This window comes from Taudactylus pleione, unplaced genomic scaffold, assembly GCF_031769625.1.
Source record: "Taudactylus pleione unplaced genomic scaffold, aTauple2 ptg001573l, whole genome shotgun sequence".
NCBI lineage: Eukaryota > Metazoa > Chordata > Amphibia > Anura > Myobatrachidae > Taudactylus > Taudactylus pleione.
In genome coordinates this window covers 5358634-5375729 of record NW_028285970.1, presented here as the reverse complement: position 1 = coordinate 5375729, position 17096 = coordinate 5358634, and the positions used below count along the sequence as shown (strand labels likewise).

General features: G+C 42.5%; 1 protein-coding gene across 1 annotated transcript in view; it reads right to left on the bottom strand.

The window, feature by feature from the left end:
* Nucleotides 1–5386: 5386 nt before the first annotated feature.
* The window catches only part of PCSK5 (proprotein convertase subtilisin/kexin type 5), a 622474-nt gene continuing 610764 nt past the window's right edge, over nt 5387–17096 (bottom strand). Inside the window, exons 34-37 of the mRNA XM_088464067.1 lie at nt 14631–14848; nt 12970–13070; nt 7367–7550; nt 5387–5805 (exon numbers count right to left, since the gene is read on the bottom strand). Coding sequence (XP_088320193.1) covers nt 5387–5805; nt 7367–7550; nt 12970–13070; nt 14631–14848 — 922 coding nt within the window. The remainder of the gene's footprint in view (nt 5806–7366; nt 7551–12969; nt 13071–14630; nt 14849–17096) is intronic.

The following is a 17096-nucleotide window of genomic DNA, read 5'->3' as shown; positions in this document are numbered from 1 at the left end:
TTAAAAAAGAATTATTACATTTATCAGTAAAGGACAATACAAGGACAAACAGACGTGCTCAGAGCAAGATTATCCACATACTGTATATTGTGTATTAAATCCAGAAAAGGTAAGGGTACATATCAGTGATTCTAGAGCTCTCGCAATGTTGTCCTAAGCTGCTCTCACTGAGGACCTCATTCAGAGTCGGTCGCGAGCGCCTATGCGCTCGTAACCGAGTCGATGGTTTGGCCTGCGCACGCGCTGCGGCCGCACTGCGCGTGCGCAAGCCCCGGAGCGACAGACAAACTCTACCAAATGGGCGGCTGTCGATGTTGATCGACAGCTGCCCCGGTTGGTAGGCGGGCCGGGGGGGTGGTTTCCAAAACGGAGGCGTTCCTTTACGAATGCCTACCGTTTTGTGGGCGGCCGCACTGACATCAGTGATGTCAGTGGGTAGCTTCCTGCTCCGTCAGAGCAGAAAGCTCCCTGGGGCTTACGAGTGCCCAGACCCAACCTTAGGGTCTGGCCGTAAGCCCCGATGGTCGCGATGGTGTTCACCATCGCGACCATCAACCTGGTCGGTCGTTAAGCCATGGGTGGTAACCCACAGCTTAACAATCAACAAGGAGGTGGCTGTTCAGGATGCAAGTGGCCTCCCTGATTCTGTGCGACCGCTTGCATCTAACGACTGCCTCTGAATGAGGTCCTGAATCCCCAGAATACTGGATCATAGAACATTATGAGAAATCTATTGTCAATACTGACTATTAGAGATGTTAATTCAGTCTTCTGTGATCTGTTGATCACTACTCTGAGATCCCCATACCTTTTAGTTAATACAAGTAAATGCAACAAAGGCACATGTATAACTACTTATACAGTAGTTATGTACCTTTTATAAAAAAGAAGGCATTTTTAAGTCCTATCCCTTAACATTTAAAAGAAATAAAAATCTGATCATAGTCACACAGTACAATTTATTCACAAATAATTTATTCAACTGGAGTATTTAAAACACAAAAAAAGTAAAATCTCTGCTGCAGGCTGTAGTGATCTCTTTGTGAAGTGTACTCCATGGTATACATGTAGATGTACCTGCTCTGCAACATGGCAACTAGAAGGTCAGGTGGATGTGGGTACAAAAGAGAAAACACTGTCACCACAACAAGTATTGTATAAATGAGAAATGGCTATCAGAAAGTATGCTCAGCTCAATGCCTTATATTCAGATAAGTGTCATCTTATTCAGTGTATAGGTATTGGTGATTGATCTGCCTCAATCCCCTGGTAACTTAAAAGTTTTTCACCATTGATCTATTAGAGATTTAAAACAAATTGTAATCAAATTCCTATGTAAATGTAGAAACCAGTGTTGTATGTTGATATACAGTGCATACGGAAAGTATTCACAGCGCTTCACTTTTTCCACATTTTGTTGTTACAGCCTTATTCCAAAATGGAATAAATTCATTTTTGTCCTCAAAATTCTACACGCAATACCCCATAATGACAACGTGTAAAAAGTTTTTTTTGAGATTTTTTGTGCAAATTTAATTTAAAAAAAAACTAAGAAATCACATGTACATAATTATTCACAGCCTTTGCCATGAAGTTCAAAATTGAGCTCAGGTGCATCCTGTTTCCACTGGTCATCCTTGAGATGTTCCTAAAGCTTAATTGGAGTCTCCTGTGGTAAATTCAGTTGTTTGGACATGATTTTGAACGGCATACACCGGTCTATATAAGGTCCCACACTTGACAGTGCATGTCAGAGCACAAACCAAGTCCAAGGAATTGTCTGTAGACCTCTGAGACAGGATTGTCTCAAGGCACAAATCTGGGGAAAGTTACAGAAAAATATCTGCTACTTTTAAGGTCCCAATGAGCACAGTGGCCTCCATCATCCATAAATGGAAGAAGTTCAGAACCACCAGGACTCTTCTTAGAGTTGGCCGGATGTCTAAACTGAGCAATCGTGGGAGAAGGGCCCTAGTCAGGAGGTGACCAAGAACCCGATGGTCACTCTGTCAGAGCTACAGCATTCTTCTGTGGAGAGAGGAGAAACTTCCAGAAGGACAACCATCTCTGCAGCAATCCACCAATCAGGCCTGTATGGTAGAGTGGCCAGACGGAAGCCACTCCTTAGTAAAAAGCACATGGCAGCCCGCCTGGAGTTTGCCAAAATGCACCTGAAGGACTCTCAGACCATGAGAAACAAAATTCTCTGGTGTGACAAGACAAAGATTGAACTCTTTGGCATCAATGCCAGGCATTATGTTTAGAGGAAACCAGGCACCGCTCATCACCAGGCCAATACCATCCCTACAGTGAAGCATAGTGGTGGCAGCATCATGCTGTGGGGATGTTTTTCAGCAGCAGGAACTGGGAGACTAGAGGGAAAGATGAATGCAGCAATGTACAGAGACATCCTGGATGAAAAGCTGCTCCAGAGCGATCTTGACCTCAGACTGGGGTGACGGTTCAAATTTCAGCAGGACAACGACCCTAAGCAGCCAAGATATCAAAGGAGTGGCTTCAGGACAACTCTGTGAATGTCCTTGAGTGGCCCAGCCAGAGCCCAGACTTAAATCCAATTGAACATCTCTGGAGAGATCTGAAAATGGCTGTGCACCGACGCTTCCCTTCCAACCTGATGGAGCTTCAGAGGTGCTGCAAAAAGGAGTGGGCGAAACTGCCCAAAGATAGGTGTGCCAAGCTTGAGGCATCATATTCAAAAAGATTTGAGGCTGTAATTGCTGCCAAAGGTGCATCAACAAAGTATTGATTACTTATGTACATGTGATTTCTTAGGTTTTTTTTTAATTAAATTTGCAAAAATCTCAAAAAAACTTTTTACACGTTGTCATTATGGGGTATTGTGTGTAGAATTTTGAGGGCAAAAATGAATTTATTTTTATGGAATAAGACTATAACATAACAAAATGTGGAAACTGTGAAGCGCTGTGAATACTTTCCGGATGCACTGACATGCGTTAACATTTTGCATGTTAATATTTGCAGTTTAATTAACTGTTTATGTGCAGAACTTTACATCCAATATGTTAGATATATCTTAAATACATATCAATTAGTTATTTGCAAGTATTTTTCAGTGCGGTAGAATTCTTACATGTATCTCAGCGAGCAGGGGCAGAAAAGGGGCCCCATAGAAAAGAGCAGAGGAGGAACTTCTTCTGAGCATGATGTGAAGGACCCCAAGTGTGCAGGGGGTCTCCTGCTGGGGTCCTTGGCGCTCCATACTAGTAATGCCACCACTGTCAGCGATGGTTAGGAGATAATTTGGATTAAGGTGGATTAAAAAAAAAGTGATGGATTAAGGAGGGATTAAAAAAAGTGATGGAGTATTGTATTTTACTCTCCCCAAATTTGGAGATCATTTTACAATACATACAGTCAGGTGCATAAATTTTGGGACATTGACAGAATTTTCATATTTTTGCCTCTATTCACCACCAAAATGGCTTTGAAATGAAACAAACAAGATGTGCTTTAACTGCAGACTTGCAGATTTAATTTGAGGGTAATTACATCCAAATCAGGTGAACGGTGTAGGAATTACAACGGTTTCTATATGTGCCTCCCACTTTATAAGGGGCCAAAAGTAATGGGACAAACTAAACAATCCTAAATCTAACTTTCACTTTTTAATACTTTGTTGCAAATCCTTTGCAGGCAATTACAGCCTGAAGTCTGGAACGCATAGACATCACCAGACGCTGGGTTTCATCCCTGGTGATGCTCTGCCAGGCCTCTACTGCAAATGTCTTCAGTTCCTGCTTGTTCTTGGGGCATTTTCCCTTCAGTTTTGTCTTCATCAAGTGAAATGCATGCTCAATCGGATTCAGGTCAGAGGATTGACTTGGCCATTGCATAACATTCCACTTTTTAGCCTTAAAAAACTCTTTGGTTGCTTTTGCAGTATGCTTCGGGTCATTGTCCATCTGCACTGTGAAGTGCCGTCTAATGAGTTCTGAAGCATTTGACTGAATATGAGCATCTAATATTGCCGTAACACTTCAGAATTCATTCTGCTGCTTTTGTCAGCAGTCACATCATCAATAAATACAAGGGAACCAGTTCCATTGGCAGCCATACATGCCCACGCCAGGACACTACCACCACCATGCTTCACTGATGAGGTGGTATGTTTTGGATCATGAGCAGTTCCTTTCCTTCTCCATACTCTTCTCTTCCCATCACTCTGGTACATGTTGATCTTTGTCTCATCTGTCCATAGGATGTTGTTCCAGAACTGTAATGGCTTTTTTAGATGTTGTTTGGCAAACTCTAATCTGGTCTTCCTGTTTTTGATGCTTACCAATAGTTTACATCTTGTGGTGAACTCTCTATATTCACTCTTGTGAAGTCTTCTCTTGATTGTTGACTTTGACAGATATACAGCTACCTCCTGGAGAGTGTTCTTGATTTGGCCATCTGTTGTGAAGGGGTTTTTCTTCACCAGAGAAATAATTCTTCTGTCATCCACCACAGTTGTTTTGCGTGGTCTTCCGGGTCTTTTGGTGTTGCTGAGCTCTCTGGTGCATTCTTTCTTTTTAAGAATGTTCCAAACAGTTGATTTGGCCACACCTAATGTTTTTGCGATCTCTCTGATGGGTTTGTTTTGATTTTTCAGCCTAATGATGGCTTGCTTCACTGATAGTGACAGCTCTTTGGATCTCATATTGAGAGTCGACAGCAACTGATTCCAAATGCAAATGTCACACCTAGGATCAACTCCAGACCTTTTACCTGCTTAATTGATAGTGAAATAACGAGGGAATAGCCCACACCTGTCCATGAAATAGCTTTTGAGTTGATAGTCCCATTACTTTTGGCCCCTTAAAAAGTGGGAGGCACAAATAGAAACCGTTGTAATTCCTACACCGTTCACATGATTTGGATGTAATTACCCTCAAATTAAATCTAAAAGTCTGCAGTTAAAGCACATCTTGTTTGTTTAATTTCAAAGGCATTGTGGTGGTGAATAGAGGCCAAAATATGAAAATTCTGTCAATGTCCCAATATTTATGCACCTGACTGTATATTATTTAAATGCTGACGTGCTGTATAAATGCAAACAGAGCAAGTTTCTATTTTGTATGATGTTCTTTTCTTATAATGTAGTTTTTTTAGGTTGTTTTGCTACTTTGCTCTACAATAGGGTCAAAAAGGTTATATTTTAGCTGTGAAAAGTCTGGGGGATTCAAGAATATCAAATTAGAATAAAAATTATCCATGGATGAGACATTAATGATAAAAACACAGTATATGCAAACTGGCACCATAAGGAACTGCATTACTATATATTTATTTGTACTATTGGTTGAAAAGGGTTATGCATTCTGGATTACTAAATGACTAGTAATGTATTTTTTTCAGTTAATTATCTAAATGAATAACTCTCATCATCGTACTCTAAATCCTCCTCATCATCATCATCTTCTAGAAGGCCATATTTAAATTTCCGATACACTGTTCCGTCCTGACCCATATAAACGATATCTTCATCATCATCATCTTCCTCCTCGTCATCGCGGTCTTGGTACTCAATCACATGGTCTCGCTGGAAGCTAGAAGTACTTTCTCTGTTACTTTTGAAAGACTGGAAAGATTTTGTTTGGTCCGGCAACTTTTCATATCCAGCTTTGTTGACAGATACAGTTTTTGAGCGGGCCCTTTTTCTCCAGAAGAATATGATAGCTCCAATAGTGAGCACCAGTAAAATGGATGTCGCTACAAACAAAGCAGTCTTCTTGTGTCCATCTTTTTCTTCAAGGAGCGACGTTATTAAGGTGCATTCCTCTAAATGAACAAATGCAAGGGGACATGGATTAGTCAATGAATAATAAGATGCATCTAATGTCCAATGTAATGAGATACTATTCGAGAGGTTCCTAAACTTCGCCATTACATTCCAGGTTTTCAGTATATCCATGCTTGAGTCCAGATGGTTAAATCAAATTGATTGAGGTACTAACTAAGTCTAATTAATGTCTGCGCTCACGCATGGATATCCTTAAAATGTGGACTGTAATGGCAGAGAACAAGAACCTGTGTACTATTCATTTTCTTTTTTAAAAAGTTAAAGTTAAGAAAAGTTAAAAGTTAAAAATATTTTCTCTGAGCAGTTGTTCCTAGTCAAATGTACATATAATACCTTTCTTTTTGCTGAGCACTGGCTTTTGAACAGTGCTTTCAAATGTACATTTTTATTATTTTCCAATTATATGTCTCCTTTTTAACAAATACTGGTATTTGTCAAGTTAGTTGCTGATGTTGCATCTCAACTTGCTCAAATATTTTCATTTCCATCACCAAATACAGGTTTACAGAACAAGATGGTAGTGTTTGCAGAGGAGCAACATCTTGCAAAAGCCGGTGGACATGTCACTTAACCTAGGGTAAGTGCACACTGATTATGTGACTTAACCTAGAGTAAGTGCACACTGATTATGTGACTTAACCTAGAGTAAGTGCACACTGATTATGTGACTTAACCTAGAGTAAGTGCACACTGATTATGTGACTTAACCTACAGTAGGTGCACACGCATCATGTGACTTAACACACAATAAGTGCACACTGATCATGTGACCAATGTAAAATTACTGTTTTTTATGTCACTTTCAGGTTAATTTTTCTGTATACAATTGATTATTTATATAAGCGATATCAGTTTCATGCTTTATTATTGATATTAATTTTGTTTGACAATTAGTAATGTAATATGCTAATTTCTGAATATTTTATATGTGTATTATGTCCTACACCAGATAAAGGGAGGGTCACCGCTCAAAGCACTGTAGTTTTTAACAATATCATGTCCACTTTAATGCAAACATTATAGTAGATTTTAGGTGTTTGCCATCTATCTATGCTGTTTTGGATCGCAAGACTAAACCCTAAGTCTTTTTCCAGAATTACCCTATATAAATAGGCAAGAGTTTAAAAGGGATAAAGTGGATTTCACCTTCACTTTACTTTAAATATGTAGCTATTTCTGTGTTTTTCATTCATGTCTTTATAAAATCAGTAAGTCTTTTATTTTCCTTGTCCTTGGGTTCTCAGTGTAATTTACTGTGCGGAACAAACTTGGGGGCTGCTCAAATTATAACGTCAGAACAATTTGGTTGAACATTACAAGATGGCAGCTTGTGTGGCCAGCTTTATTTACTATATATTTATTTTCCTGAGACTTGAGTGATGAAATAGTATTCACAAAGCTCTATCTTATGTTTTCAGAAAAAAAACTTAGAATGTCAAGCGCATAATGGAACAGTCCGTTAAATAATAGAATATCTTCATTTGTTGAGGTCTTATTTATTAAATTTTTTATTTTTTTTATAAAGTGTATTTATCTCACCCAGTGATCTAGTGCAGTCACAGCATTCCACTGAGTCCTCTGGTTTGGCACTGCAGCAATGCACACACCTCCCTTCATCCACATACAGCGAAAAGCTTGGTTGACACGCAGTACAATTCATAGGTCCGGGTCCTTTACACTCTACACAGCTTTCATGGCATTTTTCACATTGTGCATCTGGGTCCTTAAAAAGAAGGATATACTAAACTTGTTACTTATTAATCTTTATGTCGTATGTTTATTTCATTAACCAAAAAAAATATATTCTATGCTGACATCTGAGTTGTACACAGTTTTAAACATAGGAATATAATATAATAAAGTGTTACTAAACCTTTAATACAAGGATCAAATACAAATAGATATCTACAGATTCTCTACCTTTGCAAAAAACTAGTCACAAACATAGGCCCCGATTCAGAACCGGACGCTCTGACCAGAGCGCTCGCTCTGAATCAGGGCCCACCTCCATTAATATGGAGCGTCCTCCTGGACGCTCGTATAGCTGTGGGTCACCACCCACAGCATATACGAGCGTGCAGGATGATGGTCGCGATGGTCTTGACCATCGCGATCATCGAAATTGCGAGCAAAAGCCTGCGGTTGGGTTTTTCAACCGCAAGGCCAGGAGTGATTTTGGCTCTATCAGAGCCAAAATCACTCCCACTGACATCACTAGTGATGTCAGTGGGACCGGCTTCAGACGGTAGGCGTTCCCTTGGGAACGCCTACGTCTGGCAGGCACGCCCCCGGCATGCCCACCAAAGGGGGCGTGGCTGTCAGTCAACATCGACAGCACGCCCCCCTTGGATGAGACACTCCGAGCGAAGGAAAGTCCTTCGCTCGTCGGGTCTTGTGCATGCGCACGACGGAGCTCCCTCCATCGTGCGCATGCGCAGTGGGGACCATCGACCCACTTGCGAGCGGACAGCCGCTCGCGAGTGGGTCTGAATGAGGGCCATAGTGCTCTGATTCTTGTCATATACTGTAACGATAGTGCATTGTATACAAGTCACAAAAAGGTGTAACTACCCCTGGCAAATCCCATTCATGTGTTTGGCATATGTGAGCGCATATCCCAGTCCTGTCACCTCCACCTTTGAAATATTGCTAGGGTTATACCCTTTTCTTACCCAAAATGCAAACAAAACTCATTCATTCTTGAATCATCTCGACTGCTCCATCCTCATTCTATCGGATATTCCCCTCACATATCTATCTCTGCTTCAATCCATCCTAAATGCTAGGGCAAGACTGACCTTCCTCTCAATCAAAAATGCCGGTAGGCAGGTGAATAGGGACAGGATGTTAGATCTTAATTCACAGACTGCATATGAACAATAACGCTGTAATTATTTTTATTCAATATAAAAAGTTTTGACTGTGGTGCTCCCATCTTATATTTCCCCATCCTGTCAAAAATCCTGTATTTCTATGGGACAAGTGCTGTAAGTATAAATAATGTATATATGTTTAGTGGGAATATTTGAGATAATGGCATATACAACTTCCTCTATAGCCCTGAATTTACATTAGTCCAAGCTCATCTACAGCATGTACTGAGAAGAAGATCATTTGGATAATATAATGGATGCTTTATCCAAGTTGACCCTTAAAATTGTTTCCGCTACAGAATCAGCAAAGGGTGATGTGGGATGGGGATACTTATATCCAGCTAAACTGTTCATGACTAGAACTAAATCAAGCAATGACAAATATAGTGATTGGTGGATACATATAACAATCTACTAAATGTCAGCCAGCAAACTGCAACATAAACTTGCAGGCACAGTACAGATGTGTCCTCATACAATTTTCCTTAATACACTACGCAGCGCAACTTGCCTGGCATTAGCCTGGGCCCATGCTACTCTGCTAGCGATGGGGTCTTTTTTGGCGAAAAAGACTGTGCTGATTAATTTGGGACACTTGTATATCTGTGTGCACCTGAGGCTGTATATGAAGCATAACTGGACTTAAGGTGCCCACACACATACCGACTTTTCATCCAATTTGGCCGATTTCGACGAATCGTGACGACAGATCATGTACAAAATGGCCAAATCGTGAGTTTCTACACTTTATCACGATGCCGATGCGCGTCCCCGCTCGTCGTACATCGCATCTTCAGATCTGCCGTGCTGTAGGGCAGATTAGCCAATCTGGGATACAATGCATTGGCTGCAAGATAGATCTTAAGTCAGATTGGACATTTTTAACTCCAAATCGTGACCACGACTGCCTGGGGAGAGTTCAGGGAAAATCGTGTACATTGGCTGATTGGGAGCAAGTCGGTATGTGTGAAAAGCTGCGGCTGCTACATTGTAGCACATTGCAGAAAGATTTAGAGACTCAGTTGCACATCGATATACAAGTGTTGCATATCAAATGAATTATTAGACTGGTGCGTGCTTGTAAAATAAGTCACCACATATGTCCATCACATGTAGTCTTTAATCATCAACTTAGAAAAAAATCTTAATTACGATAAAGGATTACTTTTCCAGGTATTCCTAATATTGGTGAATACTATGTTAGCAGATGTAACTGTTGCAAATTCACATGTATAATCATCGATGTAAGCTTTAAAAAACAATGCCAAAAACTAAAGCCATTCATGGTACAGGTTGAGTCTCTCATATCCAAATATTCCGAAATATTTTCAGCATGACTGAGATAGTGAAACCTTTGCTTATTGATGGTTCAATGTACACAAACTTTGTTTAAGGCTCAAAATTATTAAAAATAAAGTATAAAATGACCTATAGGCTGTGTGTATAAGGGGTATATGAAACATAAATTCATTTTATGTATGTATACAAACTTTGTTTGAACCACAAAATTATTGAAAATATTGTATAAAATTACTTTCAGGCTGTGTGTATATGAATCATAAATGCATTCTGTGTTTAGATTTGGGCCCTATTCCTAAGACTTTTCAATATGATATACAAATATACCAAAATACGGACTATTCCGATATCCAAAATACTCCTGGTCCCAAGCATTTTGGATATGGGAGACTCAACTTGTATATGAGTTGAATTTGTAATGGAGCATGTTGGTTTTTCCTGTTTTCTGTGGTGGACTATACTGTAGATCATCAAGGTGTGAGCAAATTCCTTCATGCTTTATTTTTATTAGACGGTTCCAAATCTGCATTCAGGGATGCTAGTGTTTGGAAGTATTTAAACTTATGACTATAGTTGGAACTACCGCTGTAATTGTTGGTGTAGTAACTATGGGCTCTGCAGCAAGAGGAGATTAGTGATAGTGAGCATTGGGGGCAGGCACATGAGTAGTGAAGCCACTTTTGAACTTTCATTTCAGTAGTTGAAAACCCAAATGAGACTTTGCTGAGCAGAATGGCATCAACAGAATAGACTCCTCCCCCCAAACACAGTTACTATTTTTTTTTTTTGCTGTGGAACCTGTTGATGGAATATTGCTGCTGACATAGGCGAAACTAAGGGGTGGTCCGGGGGTGCACCAGACCACCCATTAGCCTCTGCCATCAATTTAAATTTTTAAAAAATATAATTAATGGGCTCCCAGTCAGGAAGGCGTTAACGCCGCTCAGTCCGCTCTACAGCCTGCCACCACCTGACCAGGAGGACCTCCATGTTCTGCACCACCGCCTCTCTTGTGTTGTCACCAATCGAATTCATCCTTCTTGTGCACGAGTGCGCGGTGACGTCATGCCGTGCACGCTTGCGCGCTATGCCAGTGAGGAGCCGTTATGCTGACACTGTCACCTGCTGCCTATACATGGGGGAGGAGAACGCAGCGGCCTTATCCACAATGCAGCTTGCAGGGGAGGGGACTTACCGGGTACAGCAGCAGCAGCCGACTCCCTCTCACCTCCACACACGTGACCCAGTGCTGGGAGCCTCGAGGCATAGGTGAGGTAACCCAATGGTCTGTCCTGTGTGGGGGGGTCTGTGCTGTGAGTGGGTGTTTGTGCTGTGAGTGGGGGTCTGTGCTGTGAGGGGGGGGTCTGTGCTGCGAGGGGGGTTTGTGCTGCAAGGGGGGGTCTGTGCTGCGAGCGGGGAGTTGTGCTGTGAGGGGGGTTTGTGCTGTGAGGGGGGTCTGATGTAAGAAAGAGGGGGTCTGTGCTTTGATGGGGGTCTGTGGTGAGAGGGGTCAGTGATGTGAGAAAAAGGGGGTCTGTTCTGGGAGGTGAGAGGGGTCAGTGGTGTGAGAAAGTGGGGGTCTGTGCTGTGAGGGGGGGTCTGTGTTTAGAGGTGAGAGGGGTCTGTGCTGAGAGGGATCAGTGATGTGAGAAATAGGGGGTATGTGGGTGTTGGAGCTGAATGCACATTTGCCTGGGGGGGATTGGAGCTGACTGCACAGGGGGCTGAGGGGGAGGTTGGAGCTGATTGCACAGGGCTGGGGTGACATGGGCTAGGGAATGATGCTGACGTACACTGGGGCTGGGGAAATGGGGCTGAGAGATGCACACTGGGGGCGGGGGAATGAGGCTGTGAGCCACAGGTGGGCCTGAGGATGGAAAGATGCAGGGGGTCCTGGAGATGGAGAGGCCCAGGGGGTCCTGGGGATGGAGAGGCCCAGGGGGTCCTGGTGATGGAGAGGCCCAGGAGGTCCTGGTGAGAGACAAGGGGGCCTGGAGATAAAGAGACACAGAGAGCCTGGAGAACCACAGAGGGGCCTAGGGATGGAGATTGGGGATCTGGAGTAACACAGGGGAGCCTGGAGAGACACAGAAGTTTGATCAGGGAAATTCAAATTTTTCCTGCACAAAAGCTTCTGTTACTACAGTATATATTATCTGGTTATGATGATGACATGGGTTATGTTTCTACGTAAACAGGCATCTTCTAGACAATGTGATCTCCTACATGAATAGTGAATACCGGCTGAAGTCACTGCCCAGTGAGGCTCAAATTCCTCAGAGGTTCCCTGTTGCAGAGAAACCACCATATAGGTAAGAAAAGACTTTCAAACTGACTGGGGCCCCAAAAACCTGCTGAGGGGGTGACAGCAAGGTGACAGGAGCCGGGTGCTGCACTGTAGCATTAAATGCAGCACTCGGCTCCTGACAGTGTGAGAGAGCTGGCACTGCACAGTGCTCACCTGTAGTTCTGGCACCCCCCACCACACTGGACCACTGGGGTACGGGCGGCAAGGCCATACCCCTTCCCAAGTGACCATGCCCCCTGTCCATGATGCCATGCCCCCTTTTCAGCGGCGAGCAGCTACGCCGTGCTCGCAACGTCCCTCTCCATACAGGGTATCACCATGGGGACAGATGCCACTGGTGTATGTGTGATACAATTTTTTTTCCCAAGAAACAGTAACACAATATCTGACATGCTAAAGCTGGGACCACCCAGTACCAGATCTCTAGTTTCGCCTATGGCTGCTGATAATCATCTTGTATGCATTCATCATTGTATTACCTCAATGAAAAGTAGTATGTAGGCGGATGTCAGGTAGTACAAGGTGACTACAAACCAATAATGTTTCAAAACTACTGATGTTCAACCTCACAGTGCAAAATAATACAGTTTAGAACAATTAATAACTATAAGAAAGTTTTGTAATGTTTGGCAACCTGTTAATTCGTTCTCATTAAATAGTACCTGTGTACGTTTGAACTCTCCAGGAAAACACACTGATTGACATATGGATCCTGATAGCTGGTAACTTGATACACAGGATAAACAGGACAGAGCTCCAGAACCTAATTTAAAAATACACAGATTTATATATAGATTTTTAACATTGCAGTCAGAGATTTAAGGCAAAACATTTAAATGTTTTTTGTGACTGATATATATATAAAAAAAATTACTTGGATTTTACAAATTTTATAAAAAAAATAGTATGAACTTCTAAATAATAACATTAGGATTTTTTTTTCTTTTACAATAAATGCATGTAGATCAGTATGTAAATAGAACCATTTGCTTCCAAGGACCCCGTACCCTTAAATATTTGCCCTTGCAGTCAGGAACATTTGTTCTATAGTGCAAAGTGTACACGTTTGGCGCACAAATCACCTCTCTGACTCCATGAAGATAAGGGAGAGTCTAAGACTCAAATGATGAAGATTCGACACGAGCACCGGAGCAATTCATCATTGTTCCGGTGTGGAGACAGCTGATCATAAAATCAGCTGTCTCTGAAAGGATCCCTTTTCGTAACCCAAGACTCCTTCCCATAGGGTTGTGGGAGCAAACGCCATCTGAAGATGGTGAATGCTCCCGCAGTCAAGCCCTGAAAATACTATATTTGATTAATTCTGTCCCCATACTAGTGTATGGGGACAGAGGGCCATTTCAGTAGTGAAAGGTAAGCAGGAGATATCTGTGATATCTCCTGCTTTACCTTCTTGATAAATGGCCCGAAAACGTAATTTCTACAAAAGCACCTGCTCTATTCATTATGTTAATTATCGGGGTCCGAACATTCTAACTCGACACGAGCATCGGAGCAATTCATCATTGCTCCAGCACGGAAACAGCTGATCCGGACATCAGCTGTCTCTCCGAAGCACTTCACTGCTACTTTCTGAGCAGTGAATCTTTTCATTGCTCCTTTCAGGTCATGCATGTGCACAAAAGCTCCAGCGTCCAGCAGAAGGAGCTGGACAGGGATAGAGGCATCCGAGAGGATCCCTCTTAGAAACCTGCGGGAACAAACACCATCTGCATCTCCGGCAGTCAAGCTCCAAAAATATTGTATTTTTGGAGCTTGATGAATTCTGTCCCCATACTCGCGGGCCATTCCGGAAGTGATTCTTGACGAATGGCCCGAAAACTTAATTTCTACAATGTTAATTTTCCTCTGCTTTTGTAGAAATTAAGTGATGATGAATAGACCCCAAAATGTTTTACTTGTAAAAAGTGTTTCATATACTGTAGAGGAAAAATATATCTAATGGGGGTATTAAATTCATTATGCATACATATAGTTAAAACAGAAGTATCACATATATATCACAATACAAGCTTCCAATGTACATATATATATATATAAAATGTAAAATATTATAAACATATCCAATATAATTTTCTGCAATTGTGCAAAAGTTATTCAATGTAAGTATAATTGTTCACTTGGGTCTTAGCAGGATTGATAACTAATACTAGACTAATACAAGACTCTCATCATTTGTTCAATAATAGACTAGGTACTGTAGTACAGGTAAGGGAAACTCCAAATGGTGATGATGAGGACATTTACATATAAATTTGGTTTTAGCTCTTCCTTTGAAAGTAGAAGGACAGATATCTCTTACCTTTACACGTTCTGCAGGTTGGGTGGCATCGTTCACAAACATTCTGTGCATCGTCTTCATAGTAATTTTCAGGACATGAACTATAACACTGTTTTATTTTTGACATGAGGAAGAAAGGTTTATTGCAGGAGAGACAGTCAGATAACTCTGGACCCATACATTCCCGGCAGCTCTTGTGACATCTTTTACACGACGTTGTGGAGTTATCTGCGTAATACCTGGAACCAGAAAGGATAACAAGGTCTTTGGATAACCATGATAGTTCTTAACAACTTGCAACTGCTGGTTTGCGATGAATTAGCTATAGCATTTCTGTGTGTGTTTTTTTTCTTGTGTACTGTGTCAAATACTGTAACTAGAGGCATGTTAGAGGATCTGTTTAAATGATAGGTCAAACAGAACAGCTCTGTTCTATGACCAAGCAGCTGCGGCATTCTGAATGGATGATATGCTAACAGAATGTTCCTAATACCCAAGGGATCAGCTAAACTTATGATTCTCCAAAACTGAGGGGCCTATTTATGATAGTGAGAAAAGCTCTTTGTCTGGCATTTTCACCAGAGAAAGGACAGTTCCCACATTCTCTCAAACTATAAAAAAATTAACAACTACTTAGCTTAACGCCATCCCCATAGACCTCTATAGGGATGCAGCTTAACTCTAGGAAGCAAAGAACGTTGCTATTCAACGCTTTACTCTATAAAAATGATTAGAATAATACAAAGAAGATATTTATAATAGTTTCTTTAAGGTTTTCTTATAATTTTTATAGTGAAAACTCTGGAGTAGACCTAAGTATGACAGGAGAGGCTCTGCCTCACCTCACTGCACATCACTGGCATTACCCTATACGTGGCAACAAGGGGCCTGAAAAGCCAGAAAAGCTTTGCTTGATCCTCTATGAATCAAATACTGATACTTATTAATTATATGGATGGCAGTTATAGGGGTGCTTGAGTGCAGTGCTATGGAGAGCATGATGAGTATACCCTGTTGGTCCAGGGCATGGCACTGAGAGTTAGATGCATGAGAATAAACAAGGTTCACAATGCCTGTGCTAGGTTTGTGTTTAGGAATTTATAATAATAAGGAGTTGTACACAGAGCATTATTACGTTACACTGATTGTCCAAAAAATAATGTAAGTGAATACTTAGATGCAGGGCCGGCTCGAGGACCGTTTGAGTGGAGCGGCTGAACCTCATAGGGGTGAGTGGGGCGCAACCTCATAGGGGTGCAGCATGGCTGTGCAGAGCCGGATTACTATATGGAGGGTAGTACCGCACTGGTCTGTCCTCTCACCAGCTCAATCGACCGTTCAGCCCCTGCAGAGCTACAGTATAGGTCTCGTGGGATGCAGCAGCTGCATTAACATCTCCCGAGACTTCCAGGAGTCTACACTGCAGCCCATCCCGCCCTGAATCCCTCCTCCCTGCAGCCCGAATCACCTAACTCCACCACCTCCCCCCTGCAGCTAGAAGCCTTCCTCCTCTTGCAGTGCAGCACATATCCCCCCTTCCCCCTGCAGACCGACACTCACTCTCCCCCTGCAGCCGGACGCCCCCTCACCCTGTAGTGCAGCCTGTACCCCCGTGAAACACCCCTTCCCCAGCAGACAGAAACTCACCTTCCTCCTGAAATGCAGCTCGTATCTCTCCTTCCCCCTGCAGACAAAAACTCAAGTGCAGCCTGAATGCCCCCCTCCCCCTACAGACAGAAACCCACCTTCTCCTTCAGTGCAGCCCAAATCCCCCATTTTCCCCTGCAGACAGAAACCACCATCCCCCCTGCAGTTTGAAAACCCTCTTGCCCCTGCAGTATGATCCCCCCTCCTCCCTGCTGCCTGAAATGTTATAGTTTCTGCAGCTGCCTGCACTATAAATAATTAGGAACAGTGAAATCAATGGTGAGACAGCCACACCCCAGTCTCCAGTGATGGGCACATGGGAAAGTCAAACTTGCAAATTGTTATCTCTTTCTCTATTGGGTCAATCCAATTAATGTGAAGGGTGCGAGCTGCCATTGCAACGGATTGGCACATCGCACCCTTCAGGGACTGGTCTGAGTCCGAATTCGCTTAATTCTGCTCGGAGCCCTATAGGGCTGCGAGCACTTTTAAGCAAATCCGGGCTGCCATGTAGTGCGGCTATTGACACGATGACTCGCACCCGCGAGATCATCGCGGATAATTGGATTGACCCTGATGTATGTATGTACGTGTATATGTGGGGATGTAGTTATTATGCCTACAGTTGGGATGCCGGAATCCCGACATGGGATAGAACACCGGCGCCGGAATCCCAATACCAGTTCAGATGCCAATGCCGGAATCCTGACATCCGGCATCCCAAACGTAAGTATAGCGAGAGTGGCGGAGTTAGGTGTTAGTCGCTTAGGTTTAGGCACCATGGGGGGGTTAGGGTTAGGCTACGGACCAGGAGGCTTATGTTTAGGCACCACTGGGGGA